Consider the following 15,028-nt stretch of genomic DNA (forward strand, 5'->3'; position numbering starts at 1 on the left):
TGAGTTATTAAAAGTTTTGAGCTTTTTAACTCAATTGCAGGGGAATTCTAATTCATCTATGTCCTTTAGTAAACATACTAGGACACGTGCATTTTCATCTTCACGGCCAAAGATTTATACTGTGTGGGTGAGAAATGAGCCTAAGACTTAATTGTCTTTTCTGTTTGTCCTTTGCTTTAATTCTTTCTATCTAAAGTGGGACTCTCATTGCTTGTTTTCTTATCCGCTTTTGGAATCATGCTTTCATGCATCTGCATTTTCTATCATGCCTTCATGCATTTGCATATTTCTTTCATGCTTTCATGTTGTTTGTCTGTTTTTTTTTTGTTGTCTAGTTTTTATTTTGTTTGTTTTCAAAATAAAAATAAAAAAGAAAAATCAGAAAAATACAAAAATAGTGTGTTTGTGTACATCGGTTCTTGTGAACCTTAAAATGGCCATTGAAACAGAATTTTCTAAACTGTGTATCTTTTGTAGCTTAGATGAGCATCTCTATGCACAACTAAGCAAGCGAGTTTTGTGGCTCTTTGTTTGTGATGAGTAAGGTTAAGTGATCTCTTGTACTTAACACTCGTATCACTCTTTTTAATGGGAAGGACTAGAAAATCCTAGGAGAAAGGCATAAATAACCATCTTACCACTGTTACCCGCCAATCATGATATGACATTTGTATGCTTCAGCATAGCGAAAGTGCAATGTCAAAAAACTTAACATAATTAGATATTTCTTTTCTCTCATTTGTATACCCATGCATGGTTTGCTTAATAATAAGAAAATATGCAAAGAAAATAAAAGCAAAAATAACAAAATGCTTTAAATATAATTGCAAGCGTGCTTTCTAGGAGATGTAGGAGTTATAAGATGTACCTCGAAAGTGATAGTCCCCATCAAACAGTTACGATTGTGTGTGAGTTAAAGTGATTTTCTCATATCTCAAATCGTCATAACATTGAGACATTTGTGCAATCTTGCGATGTTTTTCACACACAACACATAATATTCTTTGCTACTCTTGATACATGTGCAGATACAATGTGATTTGGCCATCACAAGGTTTACATGTGTTGATGCATGCTTACTAAACTGTCTTAACTTTTTTTTGAAATATAAAATTGGTTAGACTTGTTTAGTGTGTGTGTGTGTGTGAGTTTTTGGGAGCTAATTGTTTAACTCTTTGTTTTTTGAGAGGTTAAAATGTTGGTTGGATCATCGGCTGATTTGCATGTTTGATTGCATTCATATTTTTGTTTTTCTCCTCTTTGAAAAACTGGTTTTAAGCCATCTCGACACCTCTTGATACCTGGCTCATCTGTCGAGATTTTCAGTTGATTTTTTATCACAATCTTGACACCTCTCGATAACTAAGTGAATTGATCAAGAAATTTCTTGTCCTCTCGATAGCTACTCGATAGTTGTTTGATCCATCGAGGTATGCTTGATAGCTTCTTGACACCTCTCGATCCATCGAGATTCTGTTGCATGCATTTTTTTCACATGTTTTGCATGTTTCTCTTATCTTATCATCCATAGCATCTTATTTCATTACATTCATGCGTTTATATGGATTCTTTATGCCCTCTTGATCATTTTTTATCATCTTGATGTTTCTCGGGTGAAGTGTTCTAGCTGCTTGTACTCTTTGTCAATCATGACAAAAAGGGGAAGAAATTGGAGAATTTGTGGTTTCTTTCTTTAAGATTCTACAAGTTAGGGGGAGAAATACATGTCTTTGTAAGGGGGAGATGTGTTTCATCTTGTTAGGGGAGTGTTTACCTCTTTGTTGTTGTAGAAGCTACTTTTAGCTTATTGTTCTTGTACCTAAGTCTTGTGACCATTTTTACATACATGATACTTATCACCTATCCTTACATGTGTTGTTCCTTTTCTTTCTTTATACACATGTTTCTTATTTTGTATGCAATCTTTTAATTTTTGTTTTCACACTAAGATGCCTTGATGAGTTTTGTTTAAAGTGTTTCAAAAATACAGGTTGTCAAAGTGTTCCATGCCATGAACTCTCTTCTTGCAAAATTTTTCAAGAGTTTGTGTTAGGGTAGATTTTATTGTATTTAACAAATAAGTATAAGTTGAGTGATTTATGACTTCTCTCATATGTTCATTTGTTTATTGTGGTTTTGTTACGAATTACCAAAGGAGGAGATTGTTAAGAACATATTTTATGTGGTTGGCTAATCCTATGATAAAACACACTTTACTTGTATTTGGGTAGATCTAGGATGTATTTAATACTTCAAAGAACATGTTGTTCAGGTCTAGTATTAAAGCCATGAAGATTGGACCAAGAAACAAGTGAAGAAAAGGTGTTCACCAAAGCTGGACAGATAGCTCGACACCTGTGGACACCTGCGAACAGCTGCTCGACAGCTGCTCAATAGATAGCTATCTATCGAGATTTAATGAGGCTCGACACCTGCTATTGGTCGAGATATCTATCAAGGTTACGGAAATTCAGATTTTTAGATCTGATTTTCGGCCCATGCTTATATATTTGTGTAGGGTTTCTTTTCTCACAACCCTAGACATATATAAGGCTTATTTTAGAGGCCGTCACATAAGAGAATACAAGGAGAACATATGAAAAAGGTGACCAAAGTTTATTCTCTCTGAAAGAAGCTACTGCGTCTTTGCACCTTATGGTTTTGTAACTAAGTGCTTCTTGATCTTCATTGTTGATGAAGTGAAGAACTTTGCAGCCAACATTCTTCTTTCTCAAGTTGGTGAGTGTGTTTGGGATTCGTGCAAAGGAGTGAGTCACGTACTGGGATCCGTGCATCAAAAGGGTGGCATTCATATATTGAAGAGTTTAGAGGTTCTGAAGCAGTAGAAGGTTTTTGTTGTGAGTTCATCTACGAGGATTGTAGAGTTTAGGGACAAAGGTTTTGTACTAGATCTGAAACTTCTCTTTACTATAGTGGATTGCTTTTCGGAAAGGTTTCCCCCAGGTTTTTTACTATGAAACTAGTTGGTTTCATGGGTTTTCCTGGGTCATCATATCTTGTCTTATTTATTTTTTCGATGCATATTATTTGTGACATGATATTGATGTTTGTTTGTTTTAACAAGTTTAATGCATAATAAATCTAATTAACAACTTGGGTATAAAACTTATTAATTCTATCAACTAGGGTCTAAATTTCCCAACAGATTTTATTCCAAATTATGCGAATACTATCTTTTGGAGCACTTCACATGAATCCAATACTATATTAGGTTAGATTTTTTGTTATACTAATAATGTGCAATGGTTGTTTGGAATCTATCTTTGCACTACTAATAGTGCTAAATTCAATTAATGATCTTCCTAATGAGCACTTGATCCACGTGATTAGGCCTGCCAAAGTTGCTGCCCTACAAGTAATGAATGGAATAGAACTTAATTTTTTCCTTTTAATTTTAATTTTTTTTTTGTGCACATGCCTTTTCAAACTATATGTATGGACATCCAAATTAAAATACATGCATATGAATGCTTGGAAAAACACTCAAAATCCAGTTTGTTTTGAATTAGTAATTGTTCCAAATAGATTCAATAAAGGTTTGAAAATAAGAATGTTGTCATTTTTCCATGTGCATACGTACCATTACTCCATCATTAAACCCAACTACCTAACTAGCTGAAATAAATAAATGGCTGACTGTTTTCTTTCTCTTGCCCGCTAGCATTAAAATCAACAACAAGACTCTCTCCATTAACCCCTCTCTATTGTAAGTTACCAATTACCTCTTCACCTCTTCTTTGTTTTTGTTAATGACACTTTTACCTTCTTTTCCCTTACCAAAGATAAATGAGTTTCATACTTCTATTCATGGTTTCACAAACAAAACCAGCTCAGCCCTCTAATTAGCCGGCTTGCTTTAAAACACTGAATCTTGTGTCAATACCTCTTTGACTCTGTTTTAGTCTCTCTTTCTATTTGTTATTTGTTTCAATCACATACTTAAAGTAACTAAGAGTCGTCAATATCTTAAGCTTTCATCAAGTTCAAGCCAGCTGGTGCCTGGTCTTCTGCAATATTTGCGCATAATATTTGTCTGTTCCTCTTAGATGTATTGAAATCCTTTTAGAAACTCCAAAAGGGTACTCTCAAGTTGGTTTAAATACCTACCAATTAAATATTTGACATTCTAACTAGAGCTTCATTTTGTTTTAGACTCTTTATATTTAAATAAAACCTGTGAAAGAAAATATTTATGCTCTTCTTAAAAATTTCTTTCTCTCACTATATGTATGGACATCCAAATTAAAATACATGCATATGAATGTTTGAAAAAACAATCAAAATCTAGTCTGTTTTGAATTAGCAATTGTTCAAATTTAAATTCTAGAGCTAAACATGTTGGTTCCAATAGCTACCAATTATATATTTGACATTCTAACTAAAACTTAAAATTGTTCTAGATTCTTTCAATTTAAATAAAGCCTGCAAAAGAAATTATTTATGCTCTTTTTAAAAATTACTCCTCTCATTAGTTGGTAATTACTTTAGTTGTGCTCACTATTGGTTCTGTACCCTTTTCTTTTAACTAGCCTCCTTCTCATGCCACATCTCTTGATTGATAGATTTATTGACTCAACAAGATACACAAACTGAAGTTCCTACTTCGAATGTCCCCTTGAAGTGTAAGTTCCATTTTATTGATTATTTCCAAATCCATTGAAATTTATATTTGACATCGTTGTTCATGCTATTTAACTCCCATTCAATATTGTTGCTTCTAATAGGTCAATTTACTGAACCATGGAATTTTGGCAAGCCAACACAAACTTGTGAGAGCTGTGGGGCTATTCTATGGTATGAAGAGAGGAATGTGAAGTCAAGAAGACCGTCACAACCAAAGTTTTCATTGTGTTGTTCAGAAGGACTAATTTATTTACCTTTATTAAAACACGCACCTCCAGTTCTTGAAGAATTGTTGAATTATGATGGCCCTTCATTTGTGCATTTCCATGACAGCCGTCGGTGATATAATGCAATGTTTGCAATAACATCAGTGGGTGGAAAAGTTGACAGAACTGTAAATGATGGAAATGGTCCTTATGTCTTCAAGTTAAATGGACAGAATCATCATCTGATTGTCTCTTTGTTACCAATTGAAGGATAGGAACCAAAATCTGCTCAACTTTACATATTTGATACGGAGAATGAAGTGCAGCATAGGATAAGGTCGATTTCATCTGATAAAGAAAATGATGGAATTGATCCCGAAATTGTTAACTCTCTAATACATATGCTTGATGACAACAATGCTTTGGTTAAGGTTTTCAGAATAGCCAGGGATCACTACACTGAATGTAATACTACAGATGTGAGATTGCGTCTCACTAATTGTCGTACCAATCATTCCTCACAGTATAATCTACCTACTGCCTCTAAAGTTGCTGGTCTTATTGTGGGTGATTTTGACCCTAATAATGGGTATCATGGTATTATTGTTGAGGATTGTGATCATGGGCTTTGGCATATAAGTGAAATCCATCCAACTTTTATGGCTATGCAATATCCTCTGCTTTTCCCTTATGGTGAGGATGGCTTCTCTCTTGGTATACCAAAAAGATTAAGAGGCTCAATGCATGAAACCGAAAATTCAGCTGTCACGATGAAAGAATATTATGCATTCCGTATTCGACAACGACTTAGTGAAGGCAACACTTTAATTTATGGTGGTAGACTTTTCCAGCAATTCATTGTTGACGCTTACTATTGCATTGAAGGATTCGTTTAAGGTGGTTACAAAAAAAAACTAGACTACCTAAGAGCTGAGATATACAGTAGCCTTAAAGATGCAGTACTACAAGGAGACACAACTCGAGCATCTATTGGTAAACGGATAGTTTTACCATCTTCTTTCACTGGTGGCCCAAGATACATGATTCAGAACTATCAAGATGCCATGGCAATATGTCGGTGGGCAGGCTATCCAAACCTCTTCCTTACTTTTACATGCAATCCTAAATGGCTAGAGATCATTTCTTTCCTAGAATTGATTCCTGGTCAAAAGTCGAAAGACCGACCAGACATTCTTGCAAGAGCTTTTAAAGTAAAATTGGATGCACTTTTGCAAGACATAAAGAAAGGACAGCATTTTGGTAAAGTAGTTGCAGGTAATACAAACTGAAGACACATTTTTCTTTGAATAATTATCATGATTTTCTAAAACATGCATGCTTGTGCATTATTTATTTTAATTTCTTCCCTCATTTATGTTTTATGTAGTTGTATACACGATTGAGTTCCAAAAAAGAGGTCTTCCACATGCACATATATTGGTATTTTTGCATCCTGATGATAAATATTCAGTTCCTAAAGATATTGATAGCATAATTAGTGCTGAAATTCCAGATTCTTTGGAAGATTCGATTGGACATGAAGTTGTTAAGCAATCTATGATGCATGGGCCATGTGGTGCAACTAGGCCAAACTCTCCTTGCATGGTTGATAACAGTTGTACCAAGCATTTCCCTAAACATTTGTTCGTGAAACCATCATTGATGACCAAGGCTTTCCGACTTATAGAAGACGAGAAGTTGGTCGTTTTGTGCTGAAAAATAGTGTGGAATTATATTTGGAAATTTAGACCCTAGTTGATAGAATTAAAAAGTTTTAAACACAAGTTGTTAATTTGATTTATTATGCATAAAAATTATATGTAGCGGAAAAGTAAATAAGACAAAATATGATGACCCAGGAAAACCAATGAAACCAACTAGTTTCACAGTAAAACAAAACCTCGGGGGAAACTTTCCCGAAAAGCAATTCACTATAGTAAAGAGAAGTTTCAAATCTAGTACAAAACCTTTGTCCCTAGATTCTACAATCCCCGTAGATAAACTCATAGCAGAAACCTTCTACTGCTTCAGAACTTCTGAACTCTTCAATATATGAACGCCACCCTTTGATGCACGGATCCCAGTATGTGACTAACTCCTTTGCACGAATCTCAGTACGTGACTCACTCACCAACTTGAGGAAGAAGAATATTGGCTGCAAAGTTCTTCACTTTATCAACAATGAAAATCAAGAAGCACTTGAGTACAAAACCCTAAGGTGCAAAGACGCAGTAGCTTCTTTCTGAAAGAATAAGGCTTCGGTAACCTTTTGCATATGTTATCATTATATTCTCTTATGTGACAGCCTCTAAAATAGCCTTATATATGTCTAGGGTTATGATAAAAGAAACCCTACACAAATACATAAACATGGGCCAAAAATTAGATTTGGAAATCTGAATTCCCGTAACCTTGATAGATACCTCGATCGATCGAGAAGCTGTCGAACTTCATTCATTAAATTTCGATAGATAGCTATCTGTCGAGCAGCTCTTGAGAAGCTGTCTACAGGTGTCCAACTATCTGTTCGCAGGTGTCCAGCTATTTGTCCAGTTTTAGTAAACACATTTTCTTCTCTTGTTTCTTGGTCCAATCTTCATGTCTTTAATACTAGACTTGAACAACATGTTCTTTGAAGTATTAAACACATCCTAGATCTACCCAAATACAAGTAAAGTGCGTTTTGTCAAAGGATTAGCCAACTACATAAAATATGTCCTTAACAAATTAGACAATCGACATGTAGTCCCATTCAATATTGATTTCTTGGTGAAGTATCAGTTGCACTTAAATGTTGAATGGTGTAATCTGTCAAAGGCCATCAAATATCTTTTTAAGTACATTAATAAAGGCACAGATCATGTTACTGTTGTTTTGGAAGAAAATGTGGCCTACAATATAGATGATGGAATAAAATCTATATTAGAAAAAGATGAAATAAAAAATTTCTTGACAGCAAATATATATCAGCATTAGAAGCATCATAGAGAATTTTCCAGTTTGAGATTGATTACCATGAACCAGCTGTTCAAAGATTGAACTTTCATATGAAAAATTAAAATCAAGTCACTTTTTTTAATTTTGAATATTTGGATAATGTGGTGAATAGACCAAGAATTGACAAAACTGTATTTACATAGTGGATGACAGAAAATCGATTGTATGAAGATGCTAGGCAGCTAACCTTCCAAGACTTTCCAACAAAATGGGTTTGGGACAAGAAAAAAAAAAGGATGGAGGAGAAGAAAGTCAGGTCGGTCCATTGGTAGAATCTATTATGCACACCTTTCAAGTGGAGAACAGTTCTATCTTAGAATGCTATTAAATGTTGTAAAAGGTGCTACAAGTTTTGATGAAATCAAAACTGTTAATGGCCAATTGTGTCCTTTTAAAGCTGCATGTTTTGCTCTTGGGCTACTGGATGGAGATAGAGAGTGGAATGTTACTATAAAAGAAGCATCAAATTGGGCTACTGGACAACAGATTTAAGAATTTTTTGTGACTATACTTCTTTTTTGTGAGGTTTCACAGCTAGAACAGATATGGGAATTGAATTGGAAAGATTTTTCAGAGGATATTTTATTTAGGCAGAGGTGAATCTTACAGTTTGATCAACTTCAGCTTTTTGAAAATCAATTGAGAAGTTATGCCTTATATGAAATTGAAAAGCTTTTGATTAAAGCTGGAAAGTCATTGAAAGACTATCCAGCTATGCCTTTACCTAATATGTCTCTTATTAGGGAAAGGAATAACAGACTGCTTGAAGAAGAAATGAGTTATGACAAGGAAGCATTGGCTGCTGAGTATGCCTTATCATGTACAAAATTGAACATTCTACAAAAATAGGTATTTGATTGGGTAGTCCAAGTTGTTATGAAAGGTGAAGGAAAGATGTTCTTTTTGTATGGCCATGGTGGAACTGGCAAAACTTTTGTGTATAAAACAATAATGTCTTTCCTCTGATCCCATGGTGAAATTGTTCTAGCTGTGGCATCTTTAGGAATTGCATCACTCCTTTTGCCAGGTGGATGTACAGCTCACTCAAGATTTCATATCCCATTATGTGTGAATGAAGATTCAATGTGTGACATTAAACAAAAAACACAATTGGCAAAATTGCTTTGTGCTACAAAATTGATAATTTGGGATGAAGCTCCTATGGCACGTCGTAATTGTTTTGAGGCTCTTGATAGAACATTGAGAGACATATTGCACTTCTCCAGTAACTTTGATCCTAATAAAGTTTTTGGTGGTATCATAGTTATTTTTGGGGGAGATTTTAGACAGATCTTGCTAGTAATACCAAAGGGTAGAAGAGAAGATATTGTTGCATCAGCCATAAACAAATCTGTCATTTGGAATCATTGTGAGATATTTATGCTTACAGAAAATATGAGGCTCAATCAAATTTTCAATGATTGGGAAGATAGTCAATCTATTGTTGACTTTGGGAATTGGATTTTAAGGATTGAAAATGGTGAATTTGAGAATGTAGATGGAGAAAGCTGGATTGAGATTCCAGAGGATTTAATAATAAAACCAACCAGAGATCCAAGTGATATCATTAATGTCACATATCTTGATATGCATGATAAGATGAAAGGCTCACAATACCTGCAAGAGAGAGCAATTTTAGCACCAACAAATGAAATTGTTAACAAAATAAATGATCAGATTCTTTCTTTAGTTGATGAAGAAGAACTTGTCTATCTTAGGTCAGATACAGTATACAAAAGTTCTAATAGCATTACTAATTTAGACATGTTGTATCTAGTTGAGTTTCTAAATTCACTTGAGTTTCCTGGAATTCCCAAACACAAGTTGAAGCTAAAAGTTGGAATCCCTATAATGTTATTGAGAAACCTTAATCAAATTGCAGGTTTATGGAATGGAACACGGTTGATTGTCACCTAACTTGTTGATTCGGTTATTGAGGCAAAGATTATAACTGGGACAAATATTGGCTCCAAAGTCTTTATTCTAAGAATTATTTTGCCCCCTACAGCATCGAAGTGGCCATTCATTCTGAAGCGAAGACAATTCCCAATTTCTGTTTCATTTGCAATGATAATAAACAAAAGCCAGGGCCAATCTTTGAATAGAGTAAGCCTATTTTTACCACAACCAATTTTCACTCATGGCCAGTTATATGTTGTAATATCTAGGGTCACTAATAGAAATGGTCTTAAAATCTAGATAGTAAATGACAAGAACCGAACACAGTTCCTTGCTAAAAACATAGTGTACAAAGAAATATTTTCCAATTTACCAAGAGGTATATGATATCCAATTTGTAAACTTTTACTAATCTACAAAGACATGCTGGTTTTATTTTACAGTGTTTTTAAAGTAAAACTTCCATTATCATTTGTAATAGTATCTCTAATACATTTACATTTTATTGCAGCTATCCGATATAACAATGTCCAAAGGATACAGCTTTCTTGATCAAATATCTAATGCTAAGGAGACATGGAGACTTAGAGTCAGAATATGCAAAATGTGGAAAGCAGTGAATAAGAGAAGTAGAAATAACTTCATCAATCTTGACATGATCTTTATCGATGAAAATGCTAGTATACTTCACAACAATAAAATGTTTTAATCTTTCAACTATTCGTTGTATTTGTTATATAATATGTAAACTAACTTTTGACTTCCATTTTTCTTTTTACAAAAAAACTTAACGCATACAATTGTAAGAAAGAATGTGTTTCAAAAATTCAGTTCCATCCTACGTGGAGGTACCTTTATCATTTCAAACTTTAAAGTAATCGTGACAAATAAAGGTTATAGACCGGTTTCAAATGACCTGAACATCATTTTCTTGTTAACAACTTCAATTAAGGAGTGCAATGAAGAAAGTGAACTCATACCTATGCCTGCCTTTGAATTTGCAACATATAATTGTATCAAAAGTCGTTTGAATGACAATTCTTACCTAATAGGTACATCATGTTTTACTTCACATCTTTTCCATTTTAATTAATCAAAATTCATCCTTCAAAAATATTTTTTTAAGTGTACAAACTCTTGCAGATATCATTGGAAAACTTACTACTGTTGGACCCATTGAACAAGTTCACTTTGACAACAGCTCTACAAATATAAGAAATCTTGAAATTCTACTACCTCAGTAAGGAACATTTCATTTTACTGCCATTGATTACAAACAATGAAGACTTTATATTAACCTTTTAATCTCTTTTGAATGTTGTAATGTACCATTAGGGACAAAGAGCTTAAAATTTCATCATGGGATGAAAGTGCTGAAACAATTACTAAAAATGACTTCAAAGAAGATGAAGGTCCTTATGTAATTATTGTCACTTCAACAACTGTAAAAGCATTCCAAGGTACAGAAAGATAAGTAGTATATGTCTATATTACACTTTTTATATAATAAAAAATATATAAAAAATGTGTATAGCAAATTCTTCAATGTGTTATATGGTTTTTTTTAAAAGGAAAACTGAATCTTAACACCACAAGTGCAAGTAAAGTATATGTCAATTTGGACATTACAGAGGTTTCTGAGCTCATTGACAAGTTCATAAACATTTACTTTACTAATTCTTTATGATAGATTATGAATGCATTTTTTTTATTTTAAATGATCTCTTGCTTTCTTCAGATATAAAGTTGTTGAGGATGAATACGATAATGTTGTTCGATCTATTCCAACACATGACAAAAAATCAAAACCTGAATCAGAATTGATATTGCAAACTACGACGTCATTGGCAAAAATTAAAGCATTGCAATGGGTGGAAGGAGTCAAGGTTTTCTTTATCTTGGACTATTTCAAATCTAAATCTTTATTATTCAATTAAAACTAACTAGAATGACTGATTTTGCAGGAAAGGTTTTTTACCGATTATGCTGATATTGTAAACATAGAAACAGAATTTGTGTGGAATTATATCTCATGTCAACTTTGCAAACGAAAGTAAAACAACAAAATAATATGTTTTGGTGTAATACTTGCAATTCTAAATCTCAGTTCCCTATGCCTAGGTGACCAAATTCTTCATTGCTTATACTATATAACTGTTCAAATGACTGCATAGGAAAACCAAATGATAATTGCTTTAATTATAAATGTACAAATGACCTTATTACACTTTCTAACTTCTCTCATTATTACTTACAGTTACAAAGTACAAATCCAAGTGAAAGATCATACTGGGACGACTTCTTTTGTTCTTTTTGATAAAGATGCAGAAAAAATAATTCAAAAAACTACTATGGAACTTTCTTCAAAAGTGTCTAATCTAAATTCTTAACCATTTCCAATTTTATGCTTAAGTCTAATGTTTTTATTATACTAACAATTTATGGGCTTTACATCATATTGGGCAGAATCAAGAGCAAAATAAAGTACCTCAAGAAATTCAAAACCTGCTTGGAAAATCTTATACATTCCAAATAAAAGTTGATGATTACAACGTCAAAGAGGGATGGGAAGTTTACACTGTCACAAGTGTCTTTAAATCTGAGTCTAACAAACACTCAGGCAATGTTGTTGCTGACAACATTCAGATTAAACAATTAGAAACACCGTTTGGCCATGGCCAAACTATTGCAAACGGTCCTATTGGTACTTCAGATATTAAATTACTTACAAGCTTGAAGGATGTAACTAATGACAACATAATAGAGGATGTCTTTGGAAATACAGAATTGGTAAGAAGACAAAAACTCATTATTAATTGCTTCATCATAACTTCTTTCTCATAATGTTTTTTTTTGTTACCCTTATTAGAATTTTAAATATTTATGCACAATGAAAAATCAATTTGAAAATGTATTCTCCCCTTACTGTGCAGAAAGATCTAACAAAAAAAAGAACCTCCAAGCAAACTTCAAACAACAACACAGGCAACTCCCAGAATAAGAAGAAGAAGTAATTGCATATCATATGTCCTAATAATTTTACTTCTATTATGTAATACATATGGAAAAAATAAACTTGTGGATTAAGTTGTGGGTTTGTATCAACTAAGTTACTATAACTTAACAATGTATTCTTTGGTTTGCATTTTATGTTAGCTTCTCTGTTGAGATTTGGTGCTAAGTATTTTTGTCTTTTGGGTGTTTCTTTTGTTTTGATTTTGATTTGGAGAGACTTGTAATGGTGCACTAGTTGTTTGGCACTGCATGTGTTTGTGTCATTCATCTATTTGCTATGTATTGGACAGCTTCTTATAAGTTGTTTGAAGTGCACAGAATTTTAGTTGTACCATTTCATGATGCACTATGATCGTTTACATTTCAGTTGATTTTATATCACATAGAGGAGAAACTTTTTACTATAATTAATCTCTACTTTGTTTTAATTGGAATTCTTACAATACAAATATGTAAGTACATATATGTAATTGCAGGTACAAAACTACAGCCGCGCTTAGCATGCCATCAATCTCATTGAAATTTATGTTGAATAAAGGATATAAGAAAGTTGTGTTGTTTTCACCTTGCAATGGCAAAGACAAGATTTAGTTTAATTATTCAAATTTCTTAATATTCTTCATTTAATGATAGTATATGTTGAAGCAGTCGTTGTATTTTTCTTTTGTAAACCATTATTACTATCTTAAATCAGTATCTAGCCATAAACCCAGCAACCCCAGTAGGCATGACTGCAGCCTTAGTCCCACCAGCTACCATGGTTTCTGCCTCACCTTTTCTAATGTGATTAGCAGTTGAAAATAAGCAGTAAAACTTACAAGAGACCACATATCAAATTGTCTTAAATAAAATATCATCCATAACAATTAGAATTAGCACATCTGTTAAAGGATGTCTAGAAATCTCCATAAAAGATATATGTCAAAATCATCAGCCGAAAGGTCATCTTTCTAGACCACCCCAGTAGTAGAAGGCAATTCAAAGCAATAGTTCAGAAAATCAGCTTCACTCTGAGGCAGCAAGAACTAGAGCCAAAGGTATAATAATACATGTACCCATTTGATTATAATTAACCACACCGGTTTGCTCTCTTTCATAATTCTATTGATAATTAACTATACCCATTTGCCCTTTTCAATGCAAAACCATTATTAGGATAGATTTTGTCATAGTTTATCTCATCTTTGATAATTGAGTGTTTCCCAGATGATTGTTTGGCCAGTTGAATTAGAACAGTGACTTAGTATATCATATAGACAATATATAAAATCTCTCATTAGATAGTAATAGTATTGAAATTCTGACCACATGAATTGCTCTATGAATCTTCAAAAATAATTTTATTATAAATAGTAAATGAAATATTAGAACACTATTTCAAACAAACAAAAAATATGAATACTTTAAAAAATCTTCCTAATGACATGTTGGTGGAAATATTTTCGAAGGTCGGAAATGATTTGGCAACACTACTAGGAAACATTAAGTTAAGGTATAACAATACAACTTTTTCAATTTGTATATACTAATTTATTTCCCTGTGCAATCTATTAATTCAATTTTTTCCTTTTTCTTAATTAGTTGCAAAATCTTCAACAAGTTAACAGAAAACAAATTGGTCCTCCAAAATTCGACTCACTCCATATTTCAGTCACCCTGCTCTACTAGATGACAAAACAAAAAAACTAATTTTTTCATGTTATCAAGCAGAGAATCCCCATGCACTACTCATAGTGGGAACCTACAAATACTTCTTGAATGAAGAAGTTGTTGAAGGAAAAAAATTGATTGAAAAAACCCTTGCATGTGGCGATTTTATTGCAGCTTATATTCATGTAATCATGCTACTTTGTGAATCAAATCCTAAAGGCATTGGTAACCTTTTGGAAATTTTAAATGATGAACATGGAAAGCATTGGCTTCCAAAATGCCGAAAAATGCTTCAACTACTTACTGCGGGAACCGCCCTGTATCAAATTCCAAACTTTCAAGCATGCCAAAAAATTGGAATGGGACATTGGAACCGAGATGAACTTTATCCTTACAGTTATGAAGAATTTGTGGTTATGTGCAAAAGATGCTCAATTGACCTCGAAATGTTTAAGTTGGTGAATAGGTTTTTTTAATTCTCTTTTTTTTTTTTTTTCATTGTAGCATGACTCAAATAATAAAATACAATATTTTTATTTTTATTTTTTATTATTAATTGTTTTATCTTATACCATCCTCCGTGTGATAAACCAAAAAACAAATCAATAGCATCACTT

General features: G+C 33.1%; 1 protein-coding gene across 1 annotated transcript; it reads left to right on the top strand.

Moving 5' to 3' along the window:
* The first annotated feature begins 4,996 nt into the window (after positions 1-4,996).
* Positions 4,997-13,548, top strand: LOC142635332 (uncharacterized). The gene is made up of 15 exons (XM_075809512.1): positions 4,997-5,038; positions 5,126-5,666; positions 5,748-6,125; positions 6,238-6,551; positions 8,382-8,443; positions 8,495-8,667; positions 8,836-9,729; positions 9,856-9,953; positions 10,258-10,426; positions 10,890-10,986; positions 11,082-11,206; positions 11,318-11,399; positions 11,485-11,632; positions 12,213-12,536; positions 13,456-13,548. The coding sequence occupies exons 1-15, from the start codon at positions 4,997-4,999 to the stop codon at positions 13,546-13,548; spliced, it is 3,540 nt and encodes a 1,179-aa protein (XP_075665627.1).
* Positions 13,549-15,028: the final 1,480 nt, after the last annotated feature.

Source organism: Castanea sativa, chromosome 5, assembly GCF_040712315.1.
Source record: "Castanea sativa cultivar Marrone di Chiusa Pesio chromosome 5, ASM4071231v1".
Lineage (NCBI taxonomy): Eukaryota > Viridiplantae > Streptophyta > Magnoliopsida > Fagales > Fagaceae > Castanea > Castanea sativa.

Excerpts from the sequence above, each read along its gene's own strand:
- LOC142635332 (XM_075809512.1), top strand. The coding sequence starts at position 4,997 with ATGTTTGCAATAACATCAGTGGGTGGAAAAGTTGACAGAACT. Across the intron at positions 5,039-5,125 it reads GTGGAAAAGTTGACAGAACT|GAACCAAAATCTGCTCAACT; the intron begins GTAAATGATGGA and ends ATTGAAGGATAG. Across the intron at positions 8,668-8,835 it reads TGCTGAGTATGCCTTATCAT|CTGTGGCATCTTTAGGAATT; the intron begins GTACAAAATTGA and ends AAATTGTTCTAG.